Source organism: Manihot esculenta, chromosome 15, assembly GCF_001659605.2.
Source record: "Manihot esculenta cultivar AM560-2 chromosome 15, M.esculenta_v8, whole genome shotgun sequence".
Taxonomy (NCBI): Eukaryota; Viridiplantae; Streptophyta; class Magnoliopsida; order Malpighiales; family Euphorbiaceae; genus Manihot; species Manihot esculenta.
Genome location: NC_035175.2, coordinates 2168977 through 2188085, shown reverse-complemented (window position 1 = coordinate 2188085; position 19109 = coordinate 2168977). Strand labels below are relative to the sequence as shown.

The 19109-nt window shown below is 36.4% G+C and overlaps 2 protein-coding genes across 6 annotated transcripts; one reads left to right on the top strand and one right to left on the bottom strand.

The window, feature by feature from the left end:
* The first annotated feature begins 413 nt into the window (after positions 1-413).
* On the top strand, positions 414-5701 carry LOC110601637 (vacuole membrane protein KMS1). The gene is made up of 8 exons (XM_021738850.2): positions 414-822; positions 1569-1780; positions 2064-2142; positions 2930-3229; positions 4080-4237; positions 4484-4600; positions 4883-5062; positions 5194-5701. The coding sequence occupies exons 1-8, from the start codon at positions 765-767 to the stop codon at positions 5368-5370; spliced, it is 1281 nt and encodes a 426-aa protein (XP_021594542.1). The 5' UTR covers positions 414-764; the 3' UTR covers positions 5371-5701.
* A 3178-nt stretch (positions 5702-8879) lies between these two features.
* LOC110601494 (protein TIME FOR COFFEE) lies at positions 8880-16309 on the bottom strand. 5 transcript variants are annotated; one of them, XM_043951526.1, is made up of 12 exons: positions 15917-16309; positions 15342-15827; positions 15025-15212; positions 14608-14926; positions 13975-14392; positions 13808-13868; positions 13625-13717; positions 13258-13546; positions 13085-13151; positions 12910-12976; positions 12426-12785; positions 8880-12335 (listed from the first exon to the last, which is right to left on the bottom strand). In XM_043951526.1, the coding sequence occupies exons 1-12, from the start codon at positions 16014-16016 to the stop codon at positions 9921-9923; spliced, it is 4863 nt and encodes a 1620-aa protein (XP_043807461.1). In that variant the 5' UTR covers positions 16017-16309; the 3' UTR covers positions 8880-9920. The 5 variants fall into 5 exon arrangements, with proteins under 5 accessions (XP_043807461.1, XP_021594335.1, XP_043807462.1 ...); XM_021738643.2 differs by having other exon boundaries at positions 13258-13531; XM_043951527.1 differs by having other exon boundaries at positions 14608-14923.
* Positions 16310-19109: the final 2800 nt, after the last annotated feature.

Sequence of the window (19109 nt, the reverse complement as noted above, 5' to 3'; positions counted from 1 at the left end):
TTAACAAAATTGTTTTCTTATCTCGTGCAATAGTAATTTTTTTTTATCATTAATCAGACTTTTTTAAAAAATATATGTTAAATTATTTTAAGATATTAAAAATTTATTAATTATTTTATCTATTAATTTTAATAATAAAAAATTTAAAATTTTAATATTAAAAATTAATTAATAAATATTTTTATAAAAACAACATAGCAATTAATAAATTAATAAACATATTAAAAGGGTTAAATCGTGAAATATTTATAAACGAAAAATTAATATTTTTAAAGTATAAGATATTTTAATATACCTTTTTTAAAAAATAAAAAATTAATAATGAGTTTTTTGAATTAAATAATAATTTTCTTTTTTTTTTTTTTCCCTCTTTTCGTTTTTACTATTTTATTCTCTTCAACAATAAATAAGAGAAGCGTATGCAGAAATTTTACGAGCTGTGCAGAGAAATTCCTCTTATCTCACAGAGAGAGGGCGATAAAAGCTCCGCTGCCAGATCTCAACACGAACTCTCCTCTTTCACTATGTTCTCTGGATTTTTTGTCTTTATTTTTGGTATTTGGATCTCCAATTTCTTTCCAAGCCAGCAATTTTAACACTAAATTTTTCGCTGCAAATCCCAGATATTAATTCTGTTTATGCCCATCTGCTGATTTTGCCAGATCGAAATCTATCCCAAAACAGACCCATTTATTATTTGTATTGGGAGAGTCATAGATAAAATAGAAAAGGTTTTTGGATTTTTATTATAGTATGTGACGGTAATGGGTTCCGGCGAAGGAGCAACATCTTCTTCTCAAAATATGCAAATATCAATCGCAGGCAAGTCCTTCGGCTCTAAACTCTTTCCTCCTTCATACATATACATATACGTCATCGTCGTTGTTAATTTTGTGCTTGTGGCATCTAAGTCGTTTTTTTGTTATGAGAATTGGGACGAGTAATGATATCAAGTCCTTTTTTTGTTTTTTAATTTCAAATTTAGCTCTTCTTTTTAATGGGAACTTGAATCTGGGTTCTCACTCATGTAATCGGATATACAGTTTATTTTAAAATCTATATTTTTTTTCGTAGTTTGTTTTTGAAGTTTGAGATTTTTTTCCTTCATGGGTTGGTTTAAATTGAAGTATTTTTAGCTGTTAGTTGAATGGTTCTGTAATTTTTCCCTATTAATCTTGAGTTAGCTTGTGGGTATTTTAAGGCACTGGAATCTTAATGCTTGTAGCTAGGTTATTAAACAGATGAAAACAACAAAATTATTAGATCCAGGAGAAAGGAAGGAAGGATAATCTGTTAATCGTATCTTAAGACTACATATATCAGCCAAAATATATTATGTTGATGTTCAATGGCGTTGTTTTTATTTTGGTACAAATGGATTTACCTGGTCTAATAGACACTGTTTTCTGGTTAAAGTTGATATCTTGAAGATTGGTATTAGATGTTATTGCTGTTAACTGACAGTCGCTTGTCACTGTTGTGTGTGTGTATCAAGTCTGTGAAATAGAAGGAGCATAACAAATTGGCTTGATTTGAAGAAATGGAAATTTTGTTTTCTACCTTTGCAGATCTTCACGAGAGGCATCAACTGGAGCTAGAAAATCTGACACTGACAACACAACCCTTCAAAACAATCAAGTTTTTCATTCTGGCTATAGTTGAGTATTTTAAGCGATCAGTGATATATCTTTTGGCAAAAGGTGGTTGGCTAATGCTTATAAGCACTGTGGTGGTAACACTGGGAATTCTCCTTGTTACCATTGATGGTCCTCATGAAAAGGTACTGTTTGTAGATTGATCTGGGTTGTCATATGTTTGTGTGAAAGCATGGCATATACTTCTTCATTTTTTGGGAGGCTTCTTTTTTTGTTTTTATATTATCGTTGTAATTTAATTGAAACAAATAAAAAAAGTACTGAAATCTCATCACCACATGCGAATAAAATGTAGATAAGAAATATTTTTTCTTTTTTACTTTGGTTGGCATTAACTCCTTTCTTAAATTTATTGCTGACGAGATAGATAACTGGAAATATTCATTACTCTTGGACGTTTCTTCACAGCACATTGAGGAACTTTCTCTTTATCTGCGGTTTGGATTGTGGTGGATTATCCTTGGTGTTGCATCCTCAATTGGTCTTGGTAAGCAAGATGTATACAGATTTAACAGCAAGAGCTCCATGCTGATAAAACAAAGTCTAAGGATAACCTATTTAAATTTGGATGCAACTTTTGATTTGATGCCATTACTATACTAGGTTTTGACAAGGAAAATCCTTTTTGATGCTCAGTGGTTAGTCAATAACAAAATAGCCTTAATTTGGTATGGTTTGTTACTATTGTTTTTAAGGAACATTCTCAGCATTTTGACCCTTCATTAATGGTGATGAAATTTCTCTCAAAGGACACGTGAAAATTGGAAGCTATAGGCTAGGTTCTTTATTGTTTCTACCTAATATCAGTTTTCGAAATGAGCATATAAGGATGCAATTGTTGTTGATTGAAAACCATGGTGGTTATGGTGTTTTTCTTTGGTTATTTTTCTAGGTCCCATGTCTTATGATTGAAGATGATTCATGTGTAAATAAAATCTTGTACACTGAAGTACTTCAATCATAAAACTCAACATTGCTTTAAGATGAGGGTCTTGTCTTATCCTTCTGTTCAAGTCATGAATATGAAATTCAAGCTGTATGGTTGATTCATTTTAGGTGTGCTTTGCTTGTAAAGTTTGTGTAGATTTAGTTTATTGCAGGATCTTTTGGACACCAATTTACAATTGTTTATCAAAGAAATTCTTTGTAGATTGGGATGAACTAGTTGTTAATAATTATAATTTCAGATTTATTATTCACACTATTCTGATTGTATAGTCCTGTTGCAAATCCTAAATTTCCACTTTTCGTGATTTGTTTTCTCTAATTTCCAGGGTCTGGTTTGCACACATTTGTCCTTTATCTGGGTCCTCATATTGCCCTGTTTACAATAAAAGCAATGCAGTGTGGCCGAGTTGATCTAAAAAGCGCTATGTATGATACAATACAGCTGAAAAGAGGTCCTTCATGGCTCGACAAAGCTTGCCAGGAATTTGGAGACCCAGTGTTTCCAACATCTCAGGGGTTGAGGGTTCCGCTTAGTAGCATACTGCCACAGGTGCAGGTAGAAGCTGTTTTATGGGGATTGGGGACAGCACTTGGAGAGCTTCCTCCTTATTTTATCTCAAGAGCAGGTATGCTTTATGTTTCACATTTGTTATCTTCTTTGTGTAACTGCCATATTATCCAATAAAGAATTTTTTCAAAGGAGTTACTTTGGGGTTTCATACAAAGAGAAACACTTATCTGGTTGATTTTCTGACAAGCGTAGTTTGATATCATAGTATAAAAATGGATTTTCTGATACCCTTTTTTGCTTTTGAAGCCAAAATGCCATAGGGTATTGTTCTGAAATGTGAAAATTTATTTAGATCAGGCATTTTCTTTCTCCTTGTGTCATTAATGGCAAGATACTTCAAAATGAGTTCTGTATCTGTGAAGAAGTTGCATGAGTGTAGAAGGGTATCTAGCATCATGTCTGCTATGACAGTAGCATATGTCAAGCAGACCTTGCCATGAAAGGAAGTGGACAATTGATTTCTAATTTAAATGCTTGAAAAGTCCCATGTCCTCATCCCGTGTGTTCATGAAAACTGAAGCTATGTAAAATAGGATATGCAGATTTCATATTATTGAATGAATGCTGGTTTAAGAATATGCATGTTATCATATAATTATTATGGCACTTTTCCCACTTTTACTGAACTGTATTTTAAGTTGGTGAAATTTGATACAGATGAAACATTCTAAAGCTATTTCTCCATTTTTCTCAAGTGTGTGGTTATTAGTGGATACTAGCTATGATTCATTTTTTCCTGAATGACTGCATTTCTATTTGTAAAATTGCATACAACCAATGCTTCTTCTTTTGGTCCTCCAATTTTCTTTTTACTGTCAAAAGTTATGTAACTGCTGAATCTATATATGAAGATAGAATTACATCACTGAGTTTTATTGGGTATTAATACATTCATTTTTATGCAGCTAGTATGTCAGGTAGTAAATTGGATGCAATGGAAGAATTGAATGCTTCCTCGTCAGAAGATAATGGGATCATAGCTACTCACCTCAATACAATCAAACGCTGGTTTCTGTCACATTCCCAACATTTGAACTTCTTCACAATTTTAGTACTTGCTTCGGTTAGTTTGGCCTGCCATCCATATTTTCCAGTACACGTTTTCTAGATATTTGATATGATGGGTGTTTCCTATGAGCGATTTCTTGTTGTGGCCTACTCAATTTACCCGTTTCAAAAGCATTGTTACTATCTGTGCATTGTATAACAGGAGTTGTCGAGTAAAACCTGACCTTGATTTATTGTCTGTTTTTGTTGTTTTCATCGTTTATTAATGTACAAGTTGCTGATGAACTAAAACATCTTTTAGGTGCCAAATCCCCTATTCGACCTGGCTGGCATTATGTGTGGACAGTTTGGGATTTCATTTTGGAAGTTTTTTCTTGCAACATTGATTGGAAAGGCAATTGTGAAAACTCATATACAGGTTTGTAATGTTTTCTAGTCTTTAGATCTTTGAGCGTCTGATAGTTTTGATGGGTTTTTGGTGCTTTTACTGCTTGGAAGCTGCAGTAAAGTTTGCTTCTAGGATACTCTATTGATTCAAACTTTTGGTTGCAAGTCTTTTGCTCTAAACGATTGGACGTGGAAGGGGACTAAAGAATGAAATCTTTTCTGTTGCTTTCTTGAAAGACGTTAGATGCTTGCTTTTATTTTGAAGTGCTAATGTCTATGATTTTTAAATTATTTTTGTTTGGTGGTTCTGCAGACAGTTTTTATCATCTCTGTCTGTAATAATCAACTCCTTGACTGGATAGAAAATGAGTTGATCTGGGTACTCAGCTTTATACCTGGTTTGGATTCTGTCCTGCCCAGCCTCATATCCAAACTGCATGCAGTTAAAGAAAAATATATGTCACCTGCACCACCACTGCCGTCAAATAACAAGGTATTCTGGATGCATTATTTAACCATCAAGTTCATCCTTGTTTGGATTAGCCGTAGAACGTTTTAAGCAAACGCTTTTAATTTCTCTGCATATGTTGTTTAATGATCCGATATGATTGTTTGTCATTCCAGGTGAAAAAATGGGATTTCTCATTTGCTGCATTATGGAACACCATTGTCTGGCTCATGCTGTTGAACTTCTTCTTCAAGATTGTTACCGCAACTGCACAGAGGTATTTGAAAAAACAGCAGGAGAAGGAAGTAGCTGAATTGACAAATAATTTCTCGTCTTCAACACACTCAGATTAGGATCTGACCTGAAGCATCTTGATAAACTGGCAACATCCTAAGTTGCTCCTTTTTCTTTTTCTTTTTTTTTTTTTCCCCCACCATATTATAATTACAGAATTGAAAAAGTGACAGCTCTTTCGCAAGTCACCCCAAAAAATCTATTTACATCAGGAAGAAATCCTGTTGGTAACATGTATAGAAATAGGCCCGTGTCACAAACACTGGATAAAGCCATTGTTTTGGGTATTTTTGTGACCCATTGTTAAGCAAAATAGTGGAAATTGGGAAAGGACACATAAAAGAATTCTTTGGAATGCAAGACTAAGTCATTTGTTGGTGGACTTGAGTACCTCATCTTTCTTTAGTCTTTAAAGATTCAAGTCGTTGACGTTACTCTTACGTTGTGCATGAGCATTGCAAGACAACCCTACTCGAGTCAAGCCTCAAAAGAACAGGTTATAAAATATGCTAAATTACTATTTTTATTCTTGATTTATCTTATAAGTAAAATTACAAGAATGGGCAAAGCTGTGTTTGAATTTCCCATTTCTTGATATTTATTATATTATCCTTTCTCCTCTTCTGGGCGTGTGTCCCCCCACTAGGCCGCTACTGCGGTAACCACTCCGCAGTAAAATATAGACAAATGCTTTAAAAGAGACCATACTAATATTATTAATTATAGAATTGAGATTAATTAAGATTCTTAGTAATAAAATAAAATATGAGGGAAATGTGTCATATGATTTGATTCTTGAAGAAAAGCTTTAAATATTCCAATTTCTTTTTGTTTTAAATTAGTAATAAAAATGATTCTCCAAATACAGAACTACTGCTTAATTACAAGTACGACTCTGGACTTAATAATAATATTTGCTTTGATTCTAAAAATCAGACCCACTACTCATATAGATTTAAATATTGCATTATTTTTTCATTACTTTTCCTTTCATCACTGGAAATGGGGCTCAATTAAATTAATGAATAGCAACTGAAATTCACCAGACCTTATGGAATTGTCCCATCAAGATACAAGGGTGATTTTTGTTTGCTTATCATTCAAAGTCCATTGCAAAGAAATGAGTCTCTCTAAGGTTTTGAATGAGTGAGTGAAGGGTAGGGTCCCCCTCTCCTCTCTTTTATGATACCTCTAGGTAAGGTGAGGTGTTGCCCACATTCATTCTTCTCTCTTCTTTCCTTTTCAATCTTCCCATTTTCTTTTACTTATATATTATTCCTTTCATACAATCATTTTTTCATTACTTTTCCATAAAAACCAAACCTTCTTTTTACCTTACCTTTTTAAATTTATGCTACCCCACATCTACATTCAACTCTAGTTATATTTAAATTTATACAATAAAATATAAAAAAAATTATTGTATTCTAAATTTTATTAATCGTAATCGATAATAAATTTATTATCCACGGATTAAGGATAAAATTATTATAAAAATTTTAAGATATAATCAATAAAATTTAGAATACATGTCGTACTAATATTATTATTATTTTTTAAATCATGTGTTTCCAAAAATAGACATAATATTTTGAGAATTAGCATGTCTCTTGCTCCCTAGTATGGGTTACAAATTCAGCACTAATATGATCATCAATCTCATATGTCATAATCAAATATTGACCAAACTTGTAGTCAACACCTTCTCCGCACACGTCTCTCTCTATATATATTTTTTGATATGATTTGTATTTATATTATTTTTAAACTATTTTCACTCTAAAAAAATATTTAAATTAAAAATAAAGATAGTTAAAAAAAAAACAATAATGTCTGAGATCCAAAAATGGATATAAACTTAAAAAGTGTGTTTTGATAAAGTTGGATTTTTATTTCTCTTTATTTTTCTTTTATTTTATTTTTATTTTTTTTAAATGTGTATTTATTATTCTGTATCCGTACACTCTGTTAATTTCATGCTAGCAATATATATAAATGTACTGCATTTTTTTCTTTTTTCTCTTAATTTCATTCGATATTATTTAAATACAATTTCTGATATCACAGAATTTATTTTTCTATGAACTTAATAGATATTCGAGAATAGAATCCCACTAGTAGATTTACATTTAGCCTAAGAATATAACTTGAGCCAACATAAAATTTAAAGTGGTGTATTGAGTTCTCATTGAGTTTAGACCTATCGTTTTTTAGATCAGACTATCTCAAATTTAGACTTTTAAATTTTGATAATTATTTGTTAAAATAAAAATTATAACAAAAAAAATTAATAATCACCGCAAAAGTTAAATCTTATTTTCAAGAAAACTCAAAAAAAAAAATTGTCATTAGTGCGAAATAAGACATGGGAGAATTATATTGAAATACTTGTAGTAAGACGAAAAAAAGATAGCGAATAGAAAATACTATTTCTCACATTTTTAGATGGATGAAAAGTAAAAAGGAAAATTGAAATAAAAATGTATTTATTTTTCTTTTATTTTGAAAAATATAAATTGAAAAAATAATTATATTTTCATATATTTATTACCATGCACTTAATTTTTTGTTATTTTTTTATTGCCCAAAATAAACAGAAAACATTTAGTAAAAGATAAGGTTAGTTTTATCCATCTTTTATTATATTTTATTATTTCAAATAAAAGAAATAAAAAAATATTCTATATTTTCTTTTGCTTGTCCTTTTCACACATCCAATGTTCCAATGGGAAAACTAAGCAATTGAAGAGTAGAGAGAGCATAAACAAAACTTGTGTGGGTGAATATGGGGCCAGGAGGTCAGGATAACCTAATCTCTGTGTGGGATAACGTAATCTTGCAATACTCAACCCATTTTCGAAATACTAGAGTGGGGCCTGTTCTTTCCATTAATTGATTCTCTTTGTGGGGACCTTTTTAATATATTATAAAAACAGAAAATTATATTATAATTCTCAGAAAAAAAAAAAAAGAAAATTCACCCTTTTCAAAATTATATTGGATCCTACCAATTAATTGTTTTCAAAAAGTATATTTTATTAATCAGTACATATTGATAAATTTCAACTTCTTTTTTGCCCTTTTGAAACTCTTTTCTTTTATTATTTTTTTTTTCCCAGTGAAACTCCTTTCTTTTCTAGTGGGCAATTTTGATTCCATGTTTTGCAGCATAAAGTCACCTTCCCCACCGATTCTTCACTATCTGTTTAGATTAATTATTAGTTTTTTAAAAAAAGAAAAAATTAAAAGCAGGTGAGAACACGTGTGCAGATGAGAATACCTTTACAGTCATATCTACAGTCAAGATGTCAGAACACATAGCCCAGTTGACAAGTAGGACCAGGTCACCAGGCAGAGAGTGGGGTCAAGGCAGTTGCCTGGACGGGACCCACTACGAAAGGGGCCAAAATTGGAAACCGAGCATATCTCAAGGAAGATAGATATTAGATACTATTGAAAATAAGATATAACAATTAAGAGGGAATTATTTTGTAATAAAGAATAAAGTAGTTAAAAGATAAAGCGATCACATCCACGAAAAAAATATATAAATGTACGCAAGACATGTGCAAGATACCGAGACAATAAAGACACTCACCGTTTTCAACAACCCACTTTTGTCAAAGGAGAGACGGTATCTATCTCTCCATGTATATATATTTACACACTAAACAACAAAGTGGGGAGGTTTTGCTTTGGCCCACATGCATAAATTTTTTTTAAAAAAAAAAAATTGAATCCTACCAAAATTGGAGTGGAGGAGCTACTGCCCCTTCAAATTCTATTCTCCATACCACAACTCAAAGTTTGAACCAACCCCTTTTGCTATTAATTTCTCCATCTCTTTACTCTTTCCCACCACTGAAACTAGAGCTGGACTTTGGTGCCGAACAAGGAAAGAATACATGGTGATGGCATCAGAAGAACCAATGAAGAAAGATATTCTTTCAATTAAAAAAAAAAAAAAAAAAGAACTGAGAGGGCTTACCCTTTATATGTGCCAGACATATACATACACACCCCTCCATCGCATATATATATATATATATATTCAAAGATATTGTCTACTGTTCTTTCTGGAAAATAAAATTAGACCCAGACCCCCAAGAAAAAGAAAGAAAAATCTAACAAAAGTGAAAAATCCTCCATTGCCATCCCAAAAAGGAGAAAGGTAGTAGATCCTTTTTCTCTTACCCTTCCTCTCAATCATCACCATCATCTGAATATTACCTCTTGAACCCTACAAAAACACTTACTGGCAGACCTTTTCCTTAGTTTCACTGTCCATTCTCTTGGCCACCAAATAAATTGAATTTTCATTAGAAAGCTGAAGATTAACCACTTCAGCCTACTAACACAAATATGCGGAGATCAATGGACATTCAAGCGAAGCACAAATTTGCGAGATGCGTGTCCCCTTCCCACCTTCTCAACTTCCTTCTCAAAAATGTGGGTCTAACCTGAAAGGCATGCTTCCTTGAACATTCATCACTTCTCTCAGTTCTTCTCATTACCACAAGGGTGCACAAGCCCCATCCACCAATTGTTCAGCTTCACTTGCTCTCATAGCTTCTTGTGTTGGGGATTGCCAAGTACATGAGACAGGATTCTACTCTGCAGCAGGTTGTTTCTGCTCTGCTGGCTTCACCTGAACAGCATGAACATAAGGGAAGCCAGCAGGGACAAGATGTGGCTTCCCAGTAGTCTGTGCAGCAGAAAACTGAGCATGGATAAGACCTTGCGAAGGTAAGCCACCACCTTTCATATTGCTTGCGGCTGTTGCAGCAGCCACTGCCTTTGCAGGATCAGTAGTGATGGTGTTGGGAACTGACACAGGAGAACACAACATCCCAGCTGATGAGACCTGTGGTTGTTGCTGTTGATCACTGCGGTGCCTTTGGAAATAAAGTCCACTTGCTACTGATGTTGTATGTGTTGAATTCGCAGCATGTTGAACCTGGGCTTGCATATAACTACCATTGTATAGCATCTGGGTCTGCTGCAATGCATGTAGTTGCTGCTGCTGCTGCGGTGTCAACTGAGGCTTGGTAACAGAGCTAGATGTAGAGGGGGAATTATGGGGATGGCCGAGAATTGAAGGAATATTTTTCCCACCAACTGGAGGTGATTTTTGTGTAGGCACTGACGAGTTCTTGCCCTGCTGAGATGACAGAATTGATGATTGCGCTCCTTTGTTAGTTGCGGAAGTGGAGGTCGTCCTTGGGCTCCCACCAGCACCCTTAGAAATTGAGGAAGTTGTTGGAGAGCCAACTACCACTGGAGGAGAAGGAGATTGGGTACTACTTGGAGCTGATTGCCCTTGAGGCGCAGCTGATGGTTTTGGGTTGGATGCAAATGATATCTGTGCATGGCCTTGCTGGACACGGCCCTGCTGTTGGGGAAGGTTTTTTAAGGATGATGAAGTGGAGGAAATAGATGGGGAAGGAACCTGGGAAGTGGTGGTCCTAACAGAATTCTTCCACTGTGGAGAATGAGCTGGACTACTGCTGCTCTGGACGAGAATGGAAGGGAATCCAGATAATGAATTTGGGAACTTGCCAGCCATTGAGGAAGAAGAAGATATGTGATCTGTGTACACACTTCCATTACTTGTTGCTGGTGTTTTGCTCCAAGCAGAAGCAGCTGCTGCAACTGCAAATTGTTGCTGCTTTTGAAGCTGAATAATTTGCTGCTGCTGCTGCTGCTGCTGCTGATTCCGCTGCAGTTGTTGCACATTAGAAGCATTTATGGTGCTGATAGAGCTTGGCATGGCAGAACCAGTGACCCGTGCAGAAGCAGACCCAAGGTTAAGAGTTCGCGCTGAGCTATCAATCACAGTACTGACAGGAATGGTGGAAACAGATGTATCTGTTAAATCGGGCCTGGAGAATGCAATTGATTGCCCAGAATTTAACTGAGCCTTTCCTCCAGGTATGACCTTTCTCTCTTCTTCTACATTAGAACCATCAGCTCCCCCGGTTTTCCCTTCTTCAGAAACACGGTAATTCTTCTTCTGCTGTGCTGCTTGGGCAACTGCAGCAGCTGCCATGAAGTGATATCCATGCCTTGCAGCCTCTGGGAGACTTTGCAGGATAGCATGATTTTGTGCAGATGCTGAAATATCAAGGCTGGAAGAAGTAGCAGCTCCATTAATGGAGGCAAATGACATGGCAAAAGCCTGAGAAGGTTCTATCCCAACCTTTGAACCCTGTGGCTGTGACTGCTGCTGCTTCTTTTCAGCTGGAATGCCACTGGCACTGGCACCTCCAATAGTTGGTGGAGTCATCAAAGCAAAATTTGGCGGCTGTATGGGCATTGCGAAATTCTGACCATAAATACTCATGTTTGTTCGAGAGACTCGACTATCAGCAGTAGAAGGGCTATCTTCACCACCGAATTCACTGTCAAGTTGCCGAGCTTGATGAGGGACATTCTGGTTCTGCATCTGATGCCGCTGCTGAAGCTGGGATGACTGTGGTGGCTGGTTTTTTGAGTTGGGAAAGCCGTGCAAATTTCCACTACCACTATTAATGCCACTGCCATGCAGCCTCTGCTGCTGGTTCTGCAAATGCTTCTGGGATGATGAGGAACCACTAGAAATGCTCGAGTTCTGATGAACCTGCTGGCCTTGTTGAGAGTGCGGCATAGGTGGCTGCTGTTGCTGAAGCTGAGGAGGATGGATCATTTGAGACGAATAAAAAGAACCATTGAAGAAAGGCATTGGCTGAGGAGCGGTTCCTCTATAAGTTGTCGTCGCACCTACATGTGCAGGAATTGGTATTGGATATGGACTGTTCTGCAAAATTGCCAAGTACTGGGTTTCATTGCCTGACATATTTGGGTAGTTGAAGCTCATTGTTGTGGCACCAGCAACAGCTGTCGTGGCAGCACTGATAGAGGCAGAATTACAGGCGCTTGATGAAGCTGTGCTACCTGTGACAGGAGACTTTACTGACCCAGGACGGACAGAAGCAGCTGCTGCTGCCTGCTGCTGGTTCAAAGGGAAGATAAAGGCAGGCCCATGCTGAAATTCAACAAGAAGGAAAAGCAACAGTTATAAAAGAAATTCAAACCCTCTGTTAAAAATACTCCAACTGGGGAAAGGAAAGCTTACCAAGATATTGCTAGGTGCTCCTGGGGCTAGAGGTTGCTGAAGCAAAATCTGCTTTCTCTGTGCAGTGTCTATAACGTTTGAAGTTTGAGAGCTCTTCTCTTTCCCAGTATGACCAGGAAAGATGGCCAGACCATGACCCTTGTCTTGCGCAGAGTTCATACCCTTACTGGAATGGAAATCTGTAGATGGAACCACATTGACATTGCAGGCCTTTGCCCCAAATTGTAAAGCAGAACCAGCTGCCGCTGGCCAGAAAGGATTCATCCTTGTAAATTGTTGGTGATAATGAATATTCCGTGCAATGTAGTAATGCGTTGCACACCTCTTCGGCCTTGGTTGACTAAAAAGCAAATGCGGAGGCTGCAAAAATTGTAGATGAGAGATAAAAAGAAAAAACAAAAGGAATTGAGAAAGACCATATACGTGAGAGAAGATTCAGAGAAAGAAACCCAAGACTCAAGTAAAAAGAAACGAGGAGCGTTACCTGTATAGCTGCAGAAGCTACAGCGCTTCCATCCATGGATATAACTCCTTGTAAAGGTGCCATATATCTGCCGATTTTACAAGTGTCAATCCCCAGAGAAGAGAACCTAAAGCATTGATGGAGTAGGAATGGAAAGAGGAAAAGGTCAAAAGAACAAAACCAGAAAAACCCATACCCCATATGAGGAAGCCCACCCGGCCAGCTAGCCATTGACATGGGTAGAGGAAGAGAATTTGATTGAGCTGGGGGATAAGGAAAGGAAACTAGATCAGCATTCCAGTTTGAGAATATTTCATGGGAACAGAATATTCTCTACAAGGAAAAATATCTACTCAAAACACCAATTACCAGCTTTGTCGGTGTTTGGTTGCTGCTGCTGCAGTTGTTTTTGAACATGTTGGTGCGCCTTGCTACCACTTCCGGAAACGACGCCACTATCTTTATCAGATTTCTCTAAATCAAGTTGCAGATCAAAATTCCTCTCTTTATTAAGAATAACATTTGGTTTATGGGATTCAATTTCTTCGGCTACCACTTCTGTCTTTTTCTCCTGCGGTTCCACGTTCACATCTTTTCCCATTTTCACTGCCTTATCTTCTTCCTTAACGGCCGGTTTCATTTCCTGCACATGAAACAACTATCAACGCCATTAACGTCACATACCAAACAGGACTGATTGGTGATAAATTGGACAGAAAAGGTTGGGACCATTCACCGTTTCCAAATCTGTGATTCCAGGTTTAGGATCTACAGCCACAGAAACAATCTCACTGTCCCTTTCTGGAGATGATCTTACTGGAGGTGGAGCCTGTAACCAAAATTCAAGAAGAAAAACAGAGAAGACCTTCAGAATTGCACAGAAAGAAAATTGATGCTGAGAATACTAAACAGGTCCTACCATCAGATCTATCTGGAACTTCTCTTCTCGCTGGGTTTCAACATCAGAAATCGTCGAAATCCTGAAATTAAACCCCCCCCGAAAAAAAAAAAAAAATCAAAGCCCATCCTTCGAAATTACTGAGAACATCGAAATCACAACAAAGACATCTATTTTTCGATACTCACGCTTTAGTCGCTGTCACACTCTCACGATCATCCAATCTAAGACCAACTTGAGAAGATTCTCTCTTCGGCGATCGAGGCTCCTCTTTGCTCACATCTAAATCCTTACTCTCCGATTCTTGCACGCAGTGTTTTGAATCCAACAACGGATTACTCTCAGACATCACTTGCACCTGCTCCTGCTGCGGCTGTGCTTCTGTAGGAACCGGCACAGCTTGACTAGATGGGGTATCATGCGGAACCACGCCATTTTCAGCTGCGGATCCTGAATTCTTATCCAAGTTGGGAGAACAAGTTTCGATTTTGGGAGGCTGGTCGATATCTACCTTGATTGTCGACGAAATGGAACTATTCCGCACATGATAAACTGATGGATTCTCGTCCTCGTACTTGACTGGTCGCGGCCTTTTTCTCTTTGGCGCTGCATATTTATGTTAAAAAATACATGAAACCATCAGCGAAGTCCCAAAATCCAAATTGCTGCATGAAAGACGAAATTTAAATAATGAATCTTGCTTCGATCCCAAATTTTTCCCTTTTCCGGTTTCTTAAAAACTAGTGAGAGCATTGGCAGGAGGAGTCAAGAAAATGAGTCAGCTTGAGCTTTGGGTGGCTCAATCGCTGAAGCAACTTTACCTGTTGCAGACATGGGAGTGGCAGATGAGCTAGAATTAGTTGGAGGAATTGAAGAAGAATGAGGTATGGTGGAAGGTGAGTTGGAGATCGGTGACGAAACTCTGGATTTGGCATCAACGGTTGACTTATGATTGCTCACTTCCCTCAAATCAAACTTAATTGAATCATTTGCAACAACAATTTCAGGTTTTGTAGGTACTTGAGGCTGCCTCATTAATCCATACAACACTTCAGCGATCTCGATTTCAATCTCCTCCTGAGCTGAGGAAGTAAACTTAGTACAAGATTTTGGCAGCCTCTGCTTGGGGCCATTAGGCTTCTACAATGGCAAAACATAATCGTTACTGAAAAGAAAGGGAAAAAAAAAAATCAAAATTCAGAGAACAGATGCCAGATGATGAGAAATCAAGGACTCACCATCTTCTTCTTAATCGAAGCATTAGAAGAAGACGGCGAGACTGGAGCAGGGGAAGCGGACGCCGAAGCCAACATCGCTGCAACGCTTGGTCCACTCGATCTCACCGGAGACGTGGAAGCTTGCCGGTGAATTTGCTCACTACCTACTCCACAACTTGAAGCCCATTCATGTGACCTCTTAGTAGAAGCTGCAAAATAAAACAGCAGAAAAAACACCTCAATAATCTTAAATCTACTAACCAAAGGTAGAATAGAGAAAATTAAAGCATCCACTAAAATCAACATCTTTTTCTATTTGAATCTCTCCATATCTCAACCTGACCGAGCTTTTCTAGGAACCGACACGCCAATCATCTCATCGGGTGCCTTCCATAGGGCCGTCGCCGGCGCGGCTCTAAAAACTTTCGCTGGCGGCGGGAAGCTTTTCCGATGGTGATGATTAGACATAGAAGATGAAGATAGGGATGAAGGATTTGGTGGGAGCATCCTCATGGAGCTACCAACACCACCTCCATCATCATCTTCATCGTCCTCATCGTCATTTACACTCTCCTCTGAGCTCTCATCGCCACCATCTTCTCTATTGCTCCCGTGCATCAACCTGTCTCCTCTTCTTCTCTTGCCCCTGCTGCTCATCCGATCTCTGTCCCTGTCCCTGTCCCTCTCTCTGTCACGTTCCCGGTCCCGGTCCCGGTCCCGGTCTCGGTCTCGCTCTCTCTCTCTATCCCGATCTCGATCCTTTTTCCCAGTCCCTCGATCTCGTAGCCTCGCCGTTTCCTGCAACTCCACCGGCCCATCATCCTCTGCAATGACACAATAACCCAGCAAAAGTTAATTCAGAAAACGGCGTTTCATCGTAATCAAATAGCTAGATCTGATAAAAATTTTGAACCTGGGGAATCTCTTATGCTGCTGCTTCTATGTCGTCTTCTAGGTGCTAAACCATTGGCCGCGGCCATACTTACTCTTCTAGCTTCCCTATTTCTCTCCATCTCTGTTTTAATTTTCGAAAGAAGAAATCCGTTGTAGACAGAATGGTATTATTTTTATCTCTCATCACCGGTAACCAAGCATTGTTTGCCGGAAACGTAAAGTAGGTCACCGGAATTGCAGATTCAGAACTATATTCAGCTTTCTTAGCTGGTTCTGTATGATAAACGATATTCAAGAAAATAAGAGTTGAAAGATTTTTGCTTTCACTTATCCTCTCCCTACGCCCCTTGCTCCTCTCTCTTTCTCTTTAAATCTTCCTCTCTCCTCTTTTTGTGCTCGCATCTTCTTCTCTCATCTTTTCAGCTATTTTACTTTCAGCCAAACCCACTCTCGACCTAATTGGACGGCCATGATTGTTTGCTATACTACATATATATTCATCAGAGACGTTCGATGAAAACTCAATCCAACGGATGGCACTAATCAAAACCAGCATGGCACAATCTGGACCGTTGAAACATCTGGCCTCCGTGCACTATTAACTTTTCTGTATAATATCACCACGTGTCAGCTTTTTTCCTTAACCCTCAAGCTTCCAAGTTCATCCCTCGCTACTGCCTATTTGATTATTATTATTATTATTATTTTATTCTAACAAATAAAAAATAATTACCTGCCAAATTAATTAAATATTGGAATCGTACTATACCATACGAATAGTGAGAAGGTTACCCACGAATCGCGATCAAGTTGAAACAAAAGAAAAAATAATTATACCCTTGAATTTCCTACGGAGATGTCGTGACTGGCTATAGCCGGTAACCGAGACCTTGGTAAAAGCAACATGACGTTCACAAGGAATCTAGGTGACCGCAGAAAATATCGTTCCAACCGGTCAAATCCATTATTTCGGTTCCACGTTTCTTTATTTTTCTTATTTTTTTAATCATCAGATTTAATTAATAATAAAATATTAAATTACAGTATATTTCCAAAAAAGACAAGTGGGTCCACGTGAAAGCAACCGAATTTGGGGAATTGGACGGATCCGATCTGGCACAGCGAGTCAGATGAAGCATTTATGCCGTTGGATCCCGATCTGACGTGGCCATAGCATCATTTAAATAAAATCCCAAACCTCATATTCCAACCAACAAACAAATCCGAGCTGGCACCGAACCAATAGTCTTGGATGCATTTTGGGGCAGTCTCCACCGTTGATCGCATTCCATCCGACGGATAAAATAAAAAAAAGGACTGGTTTGGAAACTCGAGTCACGGTCACGAACTTCCAAGGAGCGTGGGCCCCGCACCCATTAGCTGCCCTCTCCCTCTCTCATCTAGAAATTATATTTCTTTGCGTTGCCCTTCATTTCACATTCGCGAGATGGTGGCAACTTATTGCTGACGTGTAGAAATTGTTGATTAATTTATATAGAAATTGTGTATTAAAATACTATCCTTTGATATAAAAAAAATACACTAACTTTAAATTATACTCAATTTAATATATATTTGAAAAGGAAAATTTATTTACTTTAATAATAAAATAATATGCGTGGATGTAATATAAAAGATAATATATATTAATCTCATTTCTTGCTGGACTCGTCACTTGCTATTTAATTAGTGGATGAATAAGATATGAGAAACATTTCTTAATAAAAATTGGAAAACAACTAAGAAATGTTTATCATATAGACTATTGTTTAATTGGTATTGCTATCTAATTTAAAAAGCTACGTAAGATATATTATTATTATAATGGCAACTAAAATTATGGGTGCATTACATTATATTAAAAAAATACCTGAATGGAACGATTTAAAATAAATAAATGAATTGGACTCTGAGACTTAATCTGGTGAAAAGTGCATCCTTATAATCTTGTGAGGTGAAAGGTTCTACTACCACCCCTATTTCAAAAAATAAATAAATAAATGAATTGATCACCAAATATTTATACGCTGGCATGCAAGTCATGTGGACCCACTTTACATTTTATTGCATTCTTTTAGTTATTTTCTTTTTAAATATTGGTTATTTGTTTACACCTTTGACAGGTGAAAAAAAAGACAAACATTTGAGAAATTTCCCACTTTTCTTTAATTTAATATTTGAATCTCTTTTTCTTTTTTGAAGAAAGGGGAAATTAAAGTTTAATCTCAATAAATTTAGAAAAAAAAAACCGAATTTTCATCTAAACTTTAAAATCGCAAGTGAGACAAAGGCTGTGGTTATGATACAATGAGTTGGGCAACATTTTCTTTGTGTTTTTTCTTATAATAATCAACGTATGGTATTGTCTTATAATAATGATCCTATCAATGCTACAAATAAGACCTAACATTAATTTTTTAAAGAAGCCCATCCTCAAAAAAATAGATTGGATTTCTTTGACCTAACATTATTATTTTATTTATTGGGGTATAATTATATTACCCATATATAATAAATTGAAATTACTAATTAATCTCTAATTAAATATCACAGTTTCGCACTCAGTTTATAAATTCAGAAGCCATCAATCCTAACTTTCATGATGACTTGTTGGAACGATGGGCTGCGAGCGGTGGAACGATTCCCCAGTGCATCCTGTATCGGTTTGGATCGTTGGCCGATGTGGGCTGCGGGTTGCGCTTCGTTTACTTTCCTTTCAGATTGGGTTGGGCTCTGGATTGTTATTGGTTTGATTTAACCTCTTTAATTTTTGAAATAGTCTACTGATGGGCTACAGTTCCCTCCTGAAATTTTTATTTCTAAATAAAATAGATTAAATATGAGTCTTTTAAGATACTGTTGCGTTTAGTTCTCTTCATTGTTACAAAAATAGAAATTGATTTTTTTATACTTCCAATTAAATAAAATCAATAAGTTCAAATTTCATAATTAATAATTACATTTTTATTAAATTTATATTTAATTAAATTATAATTAATTTTACATAATTATATTAAAATTATTAAAAATGTATTTTTTTTATATGTAACATTGACATTTTAAAATATGATTATTACTTTTATCATTACACTGAATATAATATTGCATTAATAAATATTTTGATATCTAAATATATAGTCCTTTAAAATGTAAATATTGTGCCGTTACCATACTAGATGTTAGATCTTGTTAAATGCAATAAAAATGTGAAA